Source organism: Apodemus sylvaticus, chromosome 10 (genome assembly GCF_947179515.1).
Source record: "Apodemus sylvaticus chromosome 10, mApoSyl1.1, whole genome shotgun sequence".
Lineage (NCBI taxonomy): Eukaryota > Metazoa > Chordata > Mammalia > Rodentia > Muridae > Apodemus > Apodemus sylvaticus.
In genome coordinates this window covers 83,040,504-83,059,050 of record NC_067481.1, presented here as the reverse complement: position 1 = coordinate 83,059,050, position 18,547 = coordinate 83,040,504, and the positions used below count along the sequence as shown (strand labels likewise).

The following is an 18,547-nucleotide window of genomic DNA, read 5'->3' as shown; positions in this document are numbered from 1 at the left end:
TTATTTGACTGAGGAAGCTGTTTTCTTTTCATTTAGTTTCTATTACTCTTCATTCCCAAGGCATATATTCAGAAATAGAATTCTGTACAACCCTAAAGAAGTTAGGAAGTTTTTATAATTTGATGCATTTATTTTATTCAATAGCATTTTATTACTGAGGAGTTGTTAGGCCTTACATGTTTTTATTTATGTTTCTACTGTGAAGAGTAAGTAACATTCATGGTGTTAAGATAAGAAACATGCACGGTGTGAAGATAAGAAACACATGGAGGATGTCAAAGTCCAGGAAAACAATTGTGGGATAAGGGAGCACTGGAGAGAGGCAAAGGAGACTTGTATTTTATTAGATGGAGATAGGTGTGGGTTAAGGTTATGATTAAGGTGTGAATTAGCTATAATATAATAATACCAGTGCACTCAGGAATGATTTGCACATTAATGGGCTTTTAAACATTTTCCATGTTCTGAGTTCCTTAGTTCTCTCTCTTTCTATCTCTCTCTCTCTTGCTCTCTCTTCCTGATAAATAGATAGATAGAGATATGAATTATTATAAAGATATATATTTTAAGGAGAAATATACCCTTCCTTTCCTATCTGCAGTTATTCCCTTTCTCACTCTATTTAAAAGTCTTGGCATCTAGTTTTTAAGACATATTGCTTCATATATATGAATGTAAAAATAGATTCATAAATATATAATTATAATCTGCTCAGTCCACATATTATTACTTGTATGTATATGATTTCACAGATGATCACATGCCATTACATAACCAAGGACTCTTCCATTGCTGCCTTGGTTTCTTCATATTTAAATGGAGAAAATAGAAGAATATGCTTGACATAATTGAGATGAAGACTCAATAGCTTAGATGAAGATAGAGATCTACTTGGCTTTTAATTACTTAACATATTCCCTAAACCAGAAATGGATTTCTGTGTAATTATACCATCTTTGTTTATATAGAGTAAAGAAATAGCATATTTTTTCAGTATTAAAATGTTCTTTAGAATGACATATCCAAGTCATCCTTTTCTAGGAGTAAAAATAGTCTACAGACTTCAAAGACACTTGGTTCAAAAATCAAAGCAATAATAAGTTGGATATAAATCTTATCCAACTTTAGTTGGATCTTTCATCTTTAGTAGAGGATATTTTAAATACAATTGAAAATTGTTTATCTGTCATAGATGGGTATTTTCATGGACAGGGACAAAATAATGTATACAAAAGTATTTTTTTTGATTCAGAGATTCAGTCCATTTGAACAGACTTCATGGTCTGCCTTCTCTTATGCCTGATTTTCCATAGAGTAATTTTATATAGGGGAAACATTAAGGAATCATCCAGTACTGGGGAAAAGGGAGAAGAGAACTGTCATCCATATTTTAGTGTTGATTATAGAAAAGCAAAAAGAAGCAGCAATTGTTTGACTGTGGTTCAAATCTTCTCTGCCTCCGACTGTGCTTGGCTGTCTCATCTCCTGTGTCTCAGAAAGGCTGTTAGGAACACTGGGGAGGAGGAAGCCAGTTCGTGACGTGGTACTCAAGGAAACTTATCTCCCCATTTTTATGAATCAAAACCAGTGATGCAGGCTTGCTGTGGTTTTATTTAGCATTATATTTAGCAAAGTGTAACGTATGATAGCAACCATAATCAGAATATACAGTTATAGTACACCAAGTGACCTTCCTAGAACCTCCTGGTATTAAGGCAAGCAACTTCTTTTTAAATGTGAATTTAGTGAGAAATAGCAACAGTATTGCAGCATAACTAAAGCTATGTACATATGCATACATAATTTATAAACTATGTATTATTTATGTGTATATAATGCCACATTTTATTGAGGTAAAATAGCACAGCAAGGTTAAAAAGAAATGTCTAAACATGATATAAGCAGTCCAATGCCACTGAAAGTTCTTGTAAAATCGTAAAGGCCTCCAGCATGCTATCTAAACAATAAATATTTAGAGTAGAAACTAAGCCAAAATAAACAAATTTAAGGTAAGCTTTAGAAGGGTCAGAATGTCTGAGTTTATCTAACTTGTCTGGAAAATGTTATTTACAGTGACAATTAAAAATATGGAATAATGAAGACAAAGGTTGGCAAGCTCATTTTGATTCTACCTTATCCACATAGATGATTACAACTTTATTATTATTATTTTATTGTACAGAAAATGTGTACTTTCAGAAGACTTCTAAATTTAATTTTGAAAAGTAACATTATTGTTTTGAGCCCATACATGCTCATTCCATATTTGAAATAAAGATGTTCAGTTTTCACATCATATCTGAAATGAGACCATCTATTGCAACCTCAATAATTTGCGTTCTGTCAGTGAGGAAAATGGAAAATGTCAAACTACAGTACCCAGGTTTTCCAGGCTGCAAATTACTCAACAGTACTGCTCACTTCCATTGTATCTTTGGAAAGGTAAACTATCCAGTACACAAGGTTGAATCCTGCAAATGCTACAGGGAAGAGAATTCGAGAATACTGATCTATTTTGCTGGTGCCCCCAGGGGCTGGTAAGAGCAATGGGGGAGAGACAGGCGTTGATTGTAAGATGGGCGTTCTACTGAGAACTTTGCTGGCCTCAGAAGACGGAACAATGGGCAAAGTCAGAGAGCTGATTCTCTTCTTCAGATAGTACTTGGAGTCAGAATGCTAAGAAAAAAGGTAAAAATCATCAACAAAGCAAAATGACAGCGATACCCAGGCTAGACAAGCATGACTTTATCACTGACACATATTTATTAACTATGTATGGTAAATCATGAACAAATTCACAGTACTGTGTTATATCATCATTTCCTAAATTTATGTCAAAGCTTTTACTGTGTGTGTGTGTCTGTGTGTGTGTGTGTGTGTGTGTGGTTGTAGAGGTTAAATGCATGACTTTGCACATGTTAAATATGTCTCTATCAGTAAGCAACTCATCCTGCCCTCAAGAAAATACTGAAGATGGCCACACTCTCTTCCCACCCCTTTTTTGTGCTGTCTGAGAATTATAATAAAGATCTCATGTGTTCTAGGCAAGTATTCTACCACTGAACCATATATCTCTAGCCTTATTTCAAAAACCAGTAGCTTGCTTCAATCTGACATTGAATCCATCAACAATAGATGCTAAACATTAACTATATTTCAACAATTAGATAGAAAATTATATTAGGGAAAATTGATCCAGGTTACAAAATTATTCTTAATTCTCTAAACCAATAAATGCACTTGATCAAGCATGTCTCTCTTGTTTTTCACTGCTTCAGACCTCTGTCTTTGTTTCTATCTCAGTATCTCTGTCTTTCTGTCTCTGTCTCTCCATCTGTCTTGGTCTCTGTCTCTGCCTCAACATCTCTCTCTCTCTCTCTCTCTCTCTCTCTCTCTCTCTCTCTCTCTCTCTCTCTCTCTCTCTCTCTCCTCTCTCTATGTGTGTGTGTGTGTGTGTTTGTGTGTGTGTGTGTGTGTGTGTTTTGTGTGTGTGTAGTGGGATGCATTTGGTTTTTTAAAATATGTGGACACTTACTTATGACAAAGATATCTTAGTTCTGGTCACTGATAGCATAGCCTTTTAGAAAAAGTTCTGCCCTAAATCTTTATATTCTTAAACTTAGGAGTTTGAACCAGAAGATATTTAAGAGAATTAGCCAATGTCTATCAGACCAATGTATATCAAAGGCTAGGAACCAGTGGTATCTTTAAAAAAAAATGGGAGAATGTTTATGCTTTGAAATATATCTGACTTTACACATAATGTTTGGATACAGAGAGCCTTCATCTTCCCAAGGAACACACCTCCACTTGCTTCTCTCTGAAATCATCCCAAATAGTTCATTGTTGATCCACTAACATGAAAGCTGCTCTGTGATAAAATTCTTTTTTATCACTGAGTTTAATTTCTACTGAAATCATAGGATCTATCACTTTTGAAAGAGATATTAAGTGCATTAATTAACATTTGTGAAAGTAGGGGTCAAAGGAACAGGAACAGGTTTTTTATGGTCACACTTCTAGTAAAGCCTACAGCTCTACTCAGTGTCTGTCCATTTCCAACACATTATTCTCTCTGCTCTAAACTACTGAGCCTTAGTTCAGAGACTTTGGTTTCATCTCATCTAGAATCCTTCCAGGCTGTTGGAGTCTAGGTGCCTTTCCATTGTTTCCTGTTGTTGTTGTTGTTTTTTGTCTACATATTATAATAACCATGTTCCCTGGGGCAACATTGTTTTACTGGCTCCTTACCTTCAAACATTTGCTGCTTGTTGCCCTTTGATTTTGTCAAATGGTGTTGTTTCTTTTCTGGCAAGAAAATCACTACTTTGCAGCATAGTATGCTGTGTTCCTCATGTGATCAAACTCATGTGGCTAAAGCCAGCCACCCTGCAGCACAGGATGAAACAGTCACCTCTCCTGTGCTGCCTAAGCCACAGGATCACAGTGGCCTGCTAGTGTGGTGACATTTGGGCTGCAGGAACTCAAGAATCTTTTTATTTATTTTGTTTTGATTTTTTTTCTTTATCCTGGACTTCATTGTTTGATTCACCCATGCAAAGTTCTGGCTCTCTAAGTAACAATTGTCATTGTAAAAAATTCCAGCCCACTCTGTTTTTAGAAATCATGGCGGCCAGGCAGTGGTGCACGCCTTTAATCCCAGCACATGGGAGGCACAGGCAGGCAGATTTCTGAGTTTGATGCCAGCCTGGTCTACAGAGTGAGTTCCGGGAAAGCCAGGGCTACACAGAGAAACCCTGTCTCAAAAAAAAAAAAAAAAAAAAAAACCACAAACAAACAAACAAACAAAACCATGGCAAATATCTGTTTCTTCCTACAGGTAACAAATGAGACTGATTTTACATAATCATGGATTTCATATGAAGGTTGCCTTATCTCATGGCTTAGTACTATGGTTGGCATTTTTACAGAGTTAAATGACTCATAGTTCTTGAAGGAGAAGAGAGGCTAAAATAGGCAAAGACCTACTTGTCCAACTCTGGCCATGAAAAGAGTGATATCATCTATTAAAACTGAGTGAGCACTAAGGATTAAATCCTGTGGTCACTACGCTGTGGTTTATTTGTTCCATAATGACAATATTTTGGTCTTAACATACCATACACTCGTGTCTTTTTTTATTGGCACTATTTCCTGAATGTTTTCAATCATATTTCTTAGACCCTAATTTCATTAATTAATATTATTTTACCCATTAAAATGTTAAATTATTATCTACCTGAAAGCACAAAATTCCACTTTTCCACTCTACAAATTAAGAGCCACTCTCCTTCCATACACCTGGAACACCAAAGTCATTTTTTTCTAGTAAAATTTCTACAACCATGATAGAGTAGAAAAGGACAAACCCTTGAGACTTTCTTTACGGAGTTATCATTGTGAACATCATATCCAATCCGACTGAAACTTGTTTTTCTTCTTATTTCAGTTAAGAGGTAAGATCTGACTCATTCATTGAGACTGAGAAAATGACTATAAATATAATGCATTATAAGATTATAAGATGTTGGTATTTTCTTTTTTAGTGCTTTGGAGTAGGAAAGCAATTTTTATTACCTTGGCATTCCCATATTGTCAGAAAAATTCAATAAAGATCACCAAGTGACCCTAGTCCAAAAGTAAGAGCTATGAATCAGAAAAAGTAAAATAACAGCTTAAAACTAAGGATCTCTTTCATTCCTTCTCTTGCAAACAATCTTTGAGAAACATTTCCTAGGATATTAGAGTCTACAAACTCCATGTTACAACTTCACATCTACACTTGTGATATGGGTTAGATGCGCCATCAAACATCAGGGGCTCTGATTCTGCCTTAACTTTAGTTCCTATCTTTAATGTTCGGGACAGTTATTCCTGTTGTCATGCATATTTTCCTAATTTGATAAGAACTTGAGCAAAATGGATGCTGTATATGTTAACAAATATTTGCCTAGCAAATCTTAGTTGTGTCTTTTCAATTATGTACAGCATAAATATGCTTCCCTTTTCCATTTCTTATTTACTTAGTTTCTCAAAATTATGTTCCCCTGCTATCCCACCTTTAAATATCTTATTAGAAAGCACATGCTTCACCCACTGTCACCAATGATGTTACCTTCATATACTTTTCCTGACTCTCTAGAACTCCTGTATCTTGGATCATATTATCTCTTCTAGATATAACTACTTCTATTTAGTCTTATCTTCTTTCACACCAAGATGTCTTCTTAATGATACTGGCTCATTCTGTTCAAGCAAGAGTGCCTAGTCAATGCATGGAACAGAGTATATTTTCAAAACGTATGCCTAATCAAAAGATGAATGAAAATATAAATATTTTTCCAGGAGTTGACAAGCACTATGAGAACATTTACATGAATAATTTTACTTATTTGAAACCATGTTTAATGTCACATCAGGATCATTTTAGATATAAAAAATTGAAATGGAGTAAGGAAGCTCATTTAGGTCTATGTGTGTAGAGGGTTGGATTAAAATTAGGTGCTGAAGACCCTGCTCTTAGCAATTATTATCCTGTGATTCCCATCAGCATTACCCGGGGTTTCTCAGGCTCTAAATTATTAATATTTTAAATCAGTTGATTTTTTTTCTGGATGAACACTGTCCTGTATAATCTTGCTCAATGTTGAAGACCTTGCTTTACAAGGTTCGACTAGCTCCTTCATTCCAATTCATGATAACATGCAGGCATTATCCAATGCCTACTGGGAGAATAGCTGTGTTTAAAATCCAGTTTGTTTACCTGCCCAGCAGTAACTGGACAAGAGGTAAAGGGTAATCATTTGGTTAGGAATTCCAACCAAATGTAAAAATATAAAGGAAATGCAGGAGTTCTGTATTTAATACTGTACATTGGATAAACAGCAACTGGATAGTTAAGAATTGGCAGCCAGAGGATACTAGGTGCCAATTTAGAAGAAAAACATAACATTTCTGCAATGAAAAGAAAGCTGATTTTGAAAACCCTTTAAGCTACAGGTTTGTATCAGACCCCACCTGCTCTATTGTAAACCCAGCAGCTTAGGTTGATGGTAAAATAGGCTTTTGTCAGAGTCCAGATGAGGGCTCAGCTTGGGGCTGTCAGGGTTTTGAGTGGAACACCTGTGGTTTTGAAATTTTCCTGAGCTCCCCCGCTGCTGAGTGCCATCCTGCTCTTGGTATTTTTAGAGCACCTCTTTGTTTTAAGTAACATTATATTGCAAAGGTACCTTGAGTTAAAGTAGACAACATGATAATCAATTATTTGATGTAGGGATAAGGCATTAAAGAAATACTTGATATTTGCCTAGTATTTTAAATAAAGTGGCCAAAATATATCATCTCAATAACATATTTTTAGTTCTTTATTATTATTTTATTTATATAAATGTTCTGCCTGTTTGTATGTATATGCACCATTTGCTTGCTGTGCCTTGTGATTAAGGAAGTCGAAGAGAACATTAAATGCCCTGGATCTGTTGTTGCAGGTGGATACCAACTACCATGTCGGGTCAGGGAACCGAACCCAGACCCTTCATAAGAGCAGCTAGTACACTTAACTAATGAGCCTAAATATATAATTTAGGGCCTAAATATATACTCTCTTAACACAGCTATTCTAATCAAGTCTCATGACTCAACACACCAAACAATTATTTATAGAACCACTCATTGTATGCACCAAAATGAGACAAAATTAAAAGCAAAAAAAGCAAAACAAAAACAAAAACAGTATTTGTAAAGAGTGTTCAAAACCATCATGTTAATATTGTGGAAAATCAGAAGTGTACTATTTTTATAAACAATTTATGTTGGAGCAAGAATTATTGATACCACAGTGGATTACAAAATGTCCTCTGAAAAATGGCTTATTGGCATCTATCTGGTACATCAGTGCTCTAAGGGATCCAGACTGTTTTTTAAGTGTACCAACTGGAGAAGTGGGTGAGGATGTGATAGACTATAAGGAGCAAACATCTATCTAACAAACATATAATCACCTAATAGACTCCTGTGTCCCAAGGATATATAGGATGGAACAATCTTGGAGAAGGGAGGCCAAGAGCTTTGTGCTTCTTAGAGTTTTCCAATCTTATTTTTAGGGAGTACTCATGGCATTGAAAGAAATCTTAGGCAAATTTGGAAAAGGAGAGGTAAAGTTTAGCATCCTATCCTTCACATCTCTGTGCATAGTTGACTATAGCATGTTCAGGATATGATATATACACCTTGAAGAGGAACTGGCTTAAAGAACAGTTTCATTTCTGCCTTTATGCCTGAGTTCCTAGCCATTAGCTTTGGACTTCTATACAAGCCACGCTTCAAAACGAGTCAGACACTCCCGTGTGTATATTTTCATGCTACTCCTTGTCTTTAGCCAAAGCCTTTTTCATAGTTAACCACGGACTTATTTCTCTCATTGGCAATTCTCTTCTTGCTGTACAAGCCACTCCATGAGGGATGAGATTATATGAGAATATGGTGATACTCCATATTCTGTATAAGAAACTTTACATATACATAAGGTCTAAGCAATTTACCTTAGCCTCCCCACAAATAAGGTGGCAATTAGGATATAGTCACTGTCTCTTCTGGCTAACAAAGTTTTAGTCAATTTTATAGGCAGATTTTATGTGCCGGTGCACAATGCTGTCACACCTCTTGTAAGGGACACATACCATATTAGGAAAAGTACTAGTGAAAGGAACCCAGTGGTGGGTGTTGAGAGCATTCACACCAGGGAATGAGGCAAAAAGGGCTTAGACCTTTAAAGTAACAGGAAATAAGCAAATTAATGTACTTCACCTTCACCACAGTAATCTGTGGTTTCTGTGGCGAACTTTTCAAAATAATGTTTTGATTACAACTGAATAGGCATTTTTAAATGTCATGATATTTGGGGAAAAATAAAATGACCTTGCAATCATAATATAGCATTGTATAACGTAAATAGCCAATGTGCAATTTATATTTATTCTGCTCCATTCTATAAAGAAACTTGCTAGGTTTTGCCATGAACAAATTAAATATAAATGTCCTTCATAATCATATGTATTTATTTTGATACCCTTAAAGTTTGCATTTTGGGGTTTGGCTAGCTTTGGTCTTACTTTTTTACACTTTAGTCTTAGGAACAAATACAAATATCCTATTCATTGTTTTCAAATACTTAAGCAGAGAAGTTCAGGAAAATAGAATTTTTCATAAAGACAAATAGAATTTGCAACAGAAAGTCATCTGACAGGATTTATATCTATTAATGCAGTTTTCTAAAAATAAAATAAAATAAAATGAAGAAAACAATTATTTTGTTATATTCCAACATTAAATTGGTGAGTTTATTCAAAATCATTTTAGGTTCTTTTCATTTATCCTATTTCTGCTAAATATATCTTTCTGTTCCGCTCTAATTCTCAAACATATATTTGATCATCTTCTCTGGGAAAAAAACCAAAGAAAACAAAGTCCAAACTTTGTTTTCCTTTATCTGAGAAGAACAGATTTAAGCTCCACAGCGTGTATTATGCCAGATAGCTTCTTTTCAGTTAACCCTTTGCAAACCCCTTTAAATTCTGATAAATAATCCTTTAAAAAATATGCTAAGTTCAAATATAAATATTGAATAATGTAGATTATATATGTGTATGCAGATAGTTTGCAATGCAATTTACTTTTTTCACTAGTATAAAACACATTTTAAGATATTTGGAATTTAAATATTTGATTTTTAAACTTGCCTGATTAACAAATAATTTTCAAGCATGTCAAGGAAGCCAAGAGCATATTTTTGTTATAAACACTTTCATTATATATATGCATGTATTCTCTGTATAAACTTATAAACAGAAAATATCAGTAGGTCAAAAGACGTTGGGGAATGATGTCATCTATGTTCTAAAATGTGTTTTATTCTGTAGTACAAGCTCAGGCACATTTGTTTCCTTACGACTTTGATGGGGAGAGAATAGTTCTAGCCCGTAAGGTAAACAACAGAAATTCTAGAATCAATTCCAGATTTTTTCCACCAGGTCATATTTCTGGCAAACACTATGACATTTAAGAATGCCTACTCAGCTCTGACCTCTGAGATTGGATATTCCTGTTTGTAAAAGCAGGAAATTTAGAATGGATCAATAAATGGCCTCCCCCACCCCATTTTATTCCCTCCCTATATTTTTCTCTCCATCATTCAGAGAACCTCTATGACCTATTATTCATCTTCTCACCTTATGAAATAAAGAAGCCGCCCATGCCACAGGAGTTTTTTCTTTCTCTTCAGACCCTGAAGCCTCATTAGGACTGTTTGGGTTTTTTTTAAAAACTTTATTCCCCCTAGCTGCTATAAGGAAACCTGTTCAAAGGAAGCTTCTAACAGCTAAGTAGAATTTTCTAGTCTCCTTTGATAGCCTAGCCTCTGACTGGACAAGTAAAGATGATGAAAGAATAGCAAAACTTTAGAGGAAAGATAAATGAAGGCTTTTCCACAGCTTCACCCTGTGAAACAAAATTCGCCTAGAAACTCTAGTTATATAATTTAGGTTCAACAAATACTGTTTAGGACTGCTTATGCATATGTTGCCACGGACTTAGCTTGCTTTCTCTACCTGCTGGCTAATAGTAGAAGGCAAAACAATTACCACAACAATCTCAGCTTCCGGGGATTCAGTTGCTTTTGGCTTTGCCACAGGGGGCGTGGCTGCCTTTTGTGCCTGCCTTTCAGCCTTCTGTGACTGGAGATTGGTGAAGTAGTTGACAGCTGCAAATTCAATGAGAGCAGAAAAGACAAAAGCAAAGCACACAGCAATGAACCAATCCATGGCGGTTGCATAGGACACTTTGGGTAGAGAGTGCCGAGCACTGATGCTTAACGTGGTCATGGTTAAAACAGTGGTGATTCCTGAAATTAAAAAGATGGAGAAACACATTATTTGGCATCAGGAATGCTATAAAGGGGTCCAAGAACAGGTTAGTGAGGGACCACTTGGCCTCCCACTTGTGGGTTTACTTGCATTATCATGGATGTTAACATTTGAACATCATCCCAACCTAGTGCACTGACTTAGAAAATAAAATTCCCATAAGTATATTTGTTGAACTAAATTACTATAATAAAATGCTGATCAGGGAGAGTTCTACTTGTTTCCTGTTTGAGAAAATAGAACAAATTACTGTGATTTGAACTTTGAAAATCCTCCATCTTTGTTTTTAGAAGCCAAGATTATCTTTCATTGCAAACCAGGAATAGAAAGCCAATATGGAATTTTGTCACTCAATTAAAGTAAACAAATAATTTTTTTTTAGAAAAGTAATTCTTTTCATGAAGGAAAGAATTCTGTTACCTTAATGCTGGGAGATTTTCTGCCTGAATTGTGATGGAATTTGTGTAATTTATAGATATGCAATGTTCATGATATTCATATGAAGACTTTTATTTCTGGCAAGTAGAATCCAAGTAGATCCAGTAATATTCATAATAAATAATAATCATAATAAGTAATCATGATAAATAATGAAGAATTAATCATAATAAATCATACATATCAGATCTCTCATATTGACTATTAACTTTATAACTGAAAAATATAGGGAAAAGTGGATTTGCATCTCATAATATTCAGTCACCACTCTTGTTCTTATTATGTAAGTTTTCTCTACCATATAGTGATTTTATTCTTCACAAATGGAAGTAAATATTTGGCTGAATTATAGAAAATTTGTCAATATTTATCTACTTTGGGATCTTCAAAATGCCAACTTCATTTTATTCAACCCAATGAAAGTGAGATACAATTCACATGAGTAGATTCACTATATTAAACACTTGTTTTCCTGGGTGGATATGTTAATGTTTTCCATTATATTAGCACTGCTAACTAAGACACTTAATTCATAGAAAAGAGCTATAATTCTTGCAGGGATATTTTTTGTTGTTGCTGTTGTTGTAGATTTATCACACCACTTGCAAAAAGATGAGAATCATTCTATGTGACCTATGACCCTGATTTTTTTCTGTATATTGAGAGAACTCACAGTTGTCATTATTCACAGCAAAATCATTAAGCGTTAGGAAGGGAAAGTTGAATGGAAATAGGACACAAAGTGTGAAGCATACCAAAGACGGTTCTTGCTGGGACTGACTCCTTGTTAATCCAAAAAGACACTTGAGAAAGAATGACTGTCATGATGCACGGAGTGTATATCTGTATCATGAAATAGCCCATCTTCCTTTGTAAGTGGAAATAAACTGTCATTATTACATATTCACCTGTTGGAAGACATGCTTATTAGGAGAGTTGCTGTTGATAGTAAGAAAATGAATCCAGTGAATATAAAGGTTGTAAATTTTTAAATTAGCATAGTTGGAGAAAACCAGCAAAGATATGCGTTAAAAATATAGAAGAATATTATGCAATTGGATGCAAAGACACATACTAGTTTGTTGGTTTTGACAGCTCCTTATATCATCATGTTATAGAATAATTCCTTCCAATATTGCACAAATGGTTTTATTTACCAAGTTTTTTGAAGCTATGACTTCAAAATATTAAATTTAACCTATGATATCTAATATGAAATAAAATACTAGATATTTTGAAAATTGGGTATTAGTGATGTTAACATGATTTTTAAAAATATTCTTACCAGTGTTAGATTTAATAGTCTCACTAGAAACTGTTTGCCCAATTAGATCATACTGGAGGAGGCTGGAAGATTCTTCTGGGACTTCTACCGAGTAAAGTGGTCCTTTTTTCCATGTATATATGATTTCACTTTTAGGGTAAGCATCTATAGTTTTGAAGCAAATGACACAAAGCAGTAAACATAGCTCATTATCTTTCCTTCAAAACAAGCATTACCTGACTTGTCTATTGAAAAAGAAACAAACGTTATTGCTTTACAAAAATCCCATTAACTGAAACTTCTGATAATTGGCAAAATACTATTTCTCAGCTCACAATGAAATTTTCCTTAGTAATATTTTCTTTCATTTTCCAAGTCTCCAGCTAGAACTAAGTAAGTACATATATGTAATGCCTTATATGACTTTCAGTAACGTTGTATAACTTACAGCTCCCAAACTTGAGTGGACAAGCGTGCCCATCCATAGGAAAGTTAACCAGTCTCATAGGACAATCTGCGTTGATGGTAAGCCTGCAGACATTGAACATTCTGGTTACCATGGTGGACCTCAGCCACTGAATAGAAGAAGAAGAAAGTGCAACTCACCTCATAGTGTACAGGATTGTTCCATTCTGCATTAATCGGAAGAGCTTGTTAGGGGTGGTCATGTTGTGAGCAATTGACTTTTTCCCATTCCGGAAAAAAGTGTCAGGAGTCCAGATCTTACTGACCATCAAGTTATTTAAGCTCAGAATCTCAGCAGGGCCTTTAAACTTCAGCCTCTCATCAGTCCAAGTCTGGCGGAAGAAAACATCCATTGTATACTCCTAAGAGAAAAACCAAATATTCACACAGAGTGGGAAATGTTTTGTGAAGCAGTTTATTTGTTATTTATACTTAATTCCAAATTTAATTAAGACAGTAAATTTCACACCTATAACTTCTTAATGAAGTTGACTAATTTGGTAATCAATGATGATCTTAAGAAAGTCAATGCTATTTTTTATTATAATCAATAAATGATTTTTAATTGTAAATGGTGACTTGGACTACTCCTTGCTTTTCTCAAACTCCCAAGGTTTGTAATATTATAAAACATAGATATATTATTAGGCCTAATCTTCCTCCTGCCTGACTGTGCATTAATCCTCCATGTCCCTCCAGTCAACCAACTTTGCAGCTGTGGGCTTTCTTGCTGTCACCCTTAACTTGAAAGGAAACCACATGAGAATGTCTATAAGTCAGGCTTCCTGTTTGACGTCCCAGCTGCAGCTAATCTAGCCATTATTCTTAACACCTCACTCACCTTCACAGTGGGATCAGAGGACAACACTTCCACACAAATTCAAATAATATAAACCTTCATTGATTAGCAGAATAATACTGCATACCGTGGATTTATGATTTTGCTAGAGAACTTTCAAGAAAACTTTGCCATAATTATTTTAAAAAGAAAATTAAATATTTAATATAAATACCACAACTTTGATTTTTAAACCATGGCTTTACAGGACAATGTTGTTTTTTATAATATAATTATAAGGCCATCACAGAAGTCAATGACAAATACCTTGCTACTATGATGAAGCATTGCATTAATTTTTTGCCTACTTCATGATACTTATTTCTATAAATAGTGTTTAATTTTTAAAAGCATATTTCAACATAGGATATATCTATACAATCATCAACCATCCACTGCAAGGATTCTATTATACAAAATAATCTAAAACAAAACACATATGATATAAAAGTAATTTAAGCCCCAACTCGAGCACTGCAATACCAAGTGTCATACTTGTTTATTCTTGAAATAAAGAAAAATTTGAAGCAAAAAAAATGATGCTAAAATAACAAGTATCCTGAGTGTAGTGACTCTCTCTTTATGTCTTAAGATTTTTATTTCCCAATGGAGCCTCTTCCTCACTTCTGCCCTCTTCTGTATCTTCCCTCTTTCCTCCCTTCCTCCGTCAATTTCTCCATCCCTCCTTTTCTCCATCGTTCCTTTTTCTTATTTTTTGGCTCTCATTTACATCAATTTTCATTCTTTTCTTTATTTTTTTTTCAATTTTTTCCTGTCAATTTTAAAGTAGGAAAATAAATCACCAGAAATTGTTTTGTTTATTCAGAATTACAATTTCCCAAGAAAAGCTAATGGCATCCTTTGTAAAAGCCATTTATGACAGTTTCTGTATTGGTGTTTGCATTTAGTCTTGGGAGAAAAATACTACCTGGAAACTGGGAAAGGAATATCATGATACACGCTGTTCAGAAAGACGGCTTCAGGCTTTCACTGCCACTTTCCATAAATACCCTCTTACGAATCCTACAGCCATCTGTACCTGGAACAAAGTCTCCAGAACGCCCACTGGTGCATCCGCACCAAGGTGGAAAGCATGAACCTATCCAAATGACTTCTTCACTGTTTGGATAAGACGCACTCAGGATGATACATAACAAATAATAGGCATATCTCACTATCACGCTTATCAGTATACTCTTACATGGCAAGAACCTTTAAAAAGAATTTCTTACTGGTCATTGCATGACGTGTGAATAGAAGAGAGACTATAATATTAAAAACAAACTCACCCTCAAGAAGCACCAGTATCCTACTGTAAGGCAAATGCCTTTCCAGCAGAAATATATATGTTATGTGAGAGTTGGATGGTAACGCCTACAATCATTAGTCCTAGAACAGCCCTCTTTCCTAAATAAAAGTATCCAATGCACTCACCATCTCCACATCTGACACAGGCCCAAAGCTGGTCACATAGATGTCTGTTTTGACTTCTGTTACAGCACCTGAAATAAGCCAAGAAGGTCAGGGCTGTTAACCTGTGTGCTGTTAAAGAGCATGGTGAGTCCACAAAACCTTTTCACATACCTGTAAATTAAATCTCTGCCTGTTTCCACCCCTTTCTAGTTCATGTTCTTTAGTTTTCAAACTTGAAAAATTTACTCCAATTACTCTATTTTGAATTCATTCTATCCACACTGAGACAATCTCAAAGGATGGAAAATGACAAGGTTGGTGTGCCTTAATATTAATTATTATTACTACAACTAATGATAATAACTTATTAGTATTGATAGAGTTCAAAGGACAAATAATAAGGAAATTGTCATATTTGGAAAAGCTCTTTCTGTATTCACACAACCCTCTGAGTCAAATATGTCCATAAACACACACACACACACACACACACACACCTTTATTTAGGACAGTAAGGCTTATAGAGTTCAGAAAACTTAAATATAGTCAGTGACTGAGGAAGGAGTGAGGGATAGACTGCAATACACACATAGAGTGTATTAGCACCCTTCCTCTTTACTACCTGGTAAGGTGCCTTCTTTCTGACTCCTCTGGGTCTGAGAAGGGTTATAAAAGAGGAAGGAAAGTTCAAGTATTTAGTCTAATAGAAATGCAGCGTCTTACCTCCAAATCCTGGCCGTAGTCGGTTGTCATAGCCTTCCAGCAAGTTGTCAAGAATCCGACTGACATTTTCAGAGTAGAAGTTGCCTTCATCTTCAAGTTGAGCTTGGACATTTTCTAACCTGAAGGTGGAGAGTCAAAAATTCTCACACCTCGCCTCAAAGAAAATACATTGTTTCACGGGTGCTAGTTTATTGCATCATATATACCAGCCATGCTACCCCTGATTTTTGTTTTGTTTTGTTTTGTCTTTCACTATGAAATATGAAATTCACCCAGTGACTACATGTTCTCCCTTCCCTCTAAGATAAAGGGAAAAAAGTTAGAAAGATCTTACCATAGAATAATGAAGAGCCAGGGGAGAAGCAACACCATCCTACGGTTCACTGAGATGTCAGGTCACCCTCCTGCTTTCTTCTTCCCCTCCGCCAGATCTCCTTTGACAATCAACTGGAGAAATCTTCCAAACCCTTCATATTCCTCATCCCACTCTGACCAGTCAGCAATCCAATGGATAAGTGGTTTGCCAGGAAAACGTTAGGGGTTCTCCTTCTTCTTTTTTGTCTTATGTCTGTCTTTTCTCGTGGACTGGGGTTATTTGTGGTCTCAGATAAAGTCCTGCAGATACCTAAACTCCTCTGATTGGTTCAGTTGGAAAGTGGAGAGTCAGAGCAATGACAATAATTAACAGAGGCATCAGGGTAGATTAAAAGGAAGAAATCCACGGCTAGTTTTGGCATGGAATTAGAAGGGCCTGTGAGGAAATCTGGAAAGCAGTGGCATCTTGCTGACTGAGATTATGTTCCAATGGGCTCAGCATTTATTATTTCTATGGTTCACAGAAGGATTCCTACATAGACCTGATGGAAAAGTCAAATACTGACGCTTTTCCTGGATTCTCTTTGCTTTTCCTTGGCATTTTTGATTGTAGGCATTTCTGTAATACAAAATAGTCTTTCTGGGTAACTGATTAAGAGGGCAAGAATTTCTTTTACTATTTTCACTAGTAAGAAACAAAAACAATAAAAACTAACCAACCAACAAACAAAACAGTATACAAGATCTACAAAACTATGATAAGATATACATGTTTATATTTCTTTGTGTGTGTACATGTAGTGAAAGCCACCCTTCATACATTCAGGAGACTATATATGTGAGTGTGTACATGAGATGAAGGTCATCTACACACATTCAAATGATTATATATTTTATATGAAGTGAAATTCCTCCTCCATGCACTTCTCAGTATTGGGTCATCAAGATCTATTAGGAATTATAAGTAGTATTTCTGTGGATCCAGGAAGAGAAATCAAGTCAAGGACATGAAAATAGTGATGGCTTCAGGAGATGTTGGAACATTTATTTAGCATTTTGGCTACAAACCAAGCATCAGAACTCCCCTACAGAGACAATTTCCGTCTTTTGGACAGTATAAAAATATTTATCTTATAACTGTTCATGTTGATCTCTTTCTTTGGCAACAATTTGTTTTCTTTATTCTTTATATTAGCAAAAAATCTAATCTCTTATCCTTCTTAAAGATACTGATATCAATGCACTGGAATTTTCAAAAGAAAATGAGAAAAATATTCCCTTTCTATATACTATTTTGGTTTCCTTCATGATCACACCAGCACAGTTTTGTGTATATAAATTGTATTATCAAAGACTATTAGCAATTAAAGGAAATATTGAACAGAAAGAAAAACCTGATACTGAACACTAAGTGGCATTTCTTAGATGCAAAACAAAGGGTATGTATGTGGATGTATACTTCTATGTACAAATGAGCAATGAACATGGATGCACACAAACATAAAGAAATTAAATACTCAATATCTCTATAAAACTTCATCTTCAGTAACATATGTCTTCTAACTATAATTTTCCATGAATCATTACAAACCAAAAGAAAGGAAGCAGTGAAGATATAACTTAGTTAGTCTTTGACTACTACATGAAGCACAGAACTGCATTTCTAACACTGTATGAAAGCAGGTATGGTGGTAAACACATGTAATCCCAGCACTGGGGAGTTAGAAAATGAAAATTCAAAAATTTAGAGGAGTCCTTGGTCTCATTGTGAGTTTGATGATAACCTGTAATACATATGACCCATATTTCTAAGACAAATGTTAAAACACAACACATATGATAGACAGGAAACAAACCCATAAATGATCATGTTCATAAATGAATAAAGTATAAAGAAATTGCTTTGTTATATAACTAATGCAATAATGAGTAGACTGACCTGATCTAGGAGTATTTTGTTCTTAACAACGTGCAATAAAAATATATTTAAGAAGAATGAAAGATGAACATCATCAATAATAAAATACAAATGAAAAATAAACATTGTTTACATTCATCTCTTGTTGTTAGGTAGATCATTAGTTAATCAAATTTAATGCCTAATCCAGTCAAATGTTGCATTTGCTATTTGGTAGTGACAATTCTTCATTATATGTGACTATTATACATGTT

General features: G+C 35.0%; 1 protein-coding gene across 2 annotated transcripts; it reads right to left on the bottom strand.

Moving 5' to 3' along the window:
• Window positions 1-2,400: 2,400 nt before the first annotated feature.
• Window positions 2,401-16,432, bottom strand: Gabra6 (gamma-aminobutyric acid type A receptor subunit alpha6). 2 transcript variants are annotated; one of them, XM_052195522.1, is made up of 9 exons: window positions 16,395-16,432; window positions 16,061-16,179; window positions 15,359-15,426; window positions 13,228-13,448; window positions 13,070-13,152; window positions 12,643-12,786; window positions 12,113-12,265; window positions 10,638-10,897; window positions 2,401-2,676 (listed from the first exon to the last, which is right to left on the bottom strand). In XM_052195522.1, exons 1-9 carry the CDS (start codon window positions 16,430-16,432, stop codon window positions 2,401-2,403), a joined length of 1,362 nt encoding a protein of 453 aa, XP_052051482.1. The 2 variants fall into 2 exon arrangements, with proteins under 2 accessions (XP_052051482.1, XP_052051484.1); XM_052195524.1 differs by having other exon boundaries at window positions 13,228-13,418.
• Between the last annotated feature and the right edge of the window lie 2,115 nt (window positions 16,433-18,547).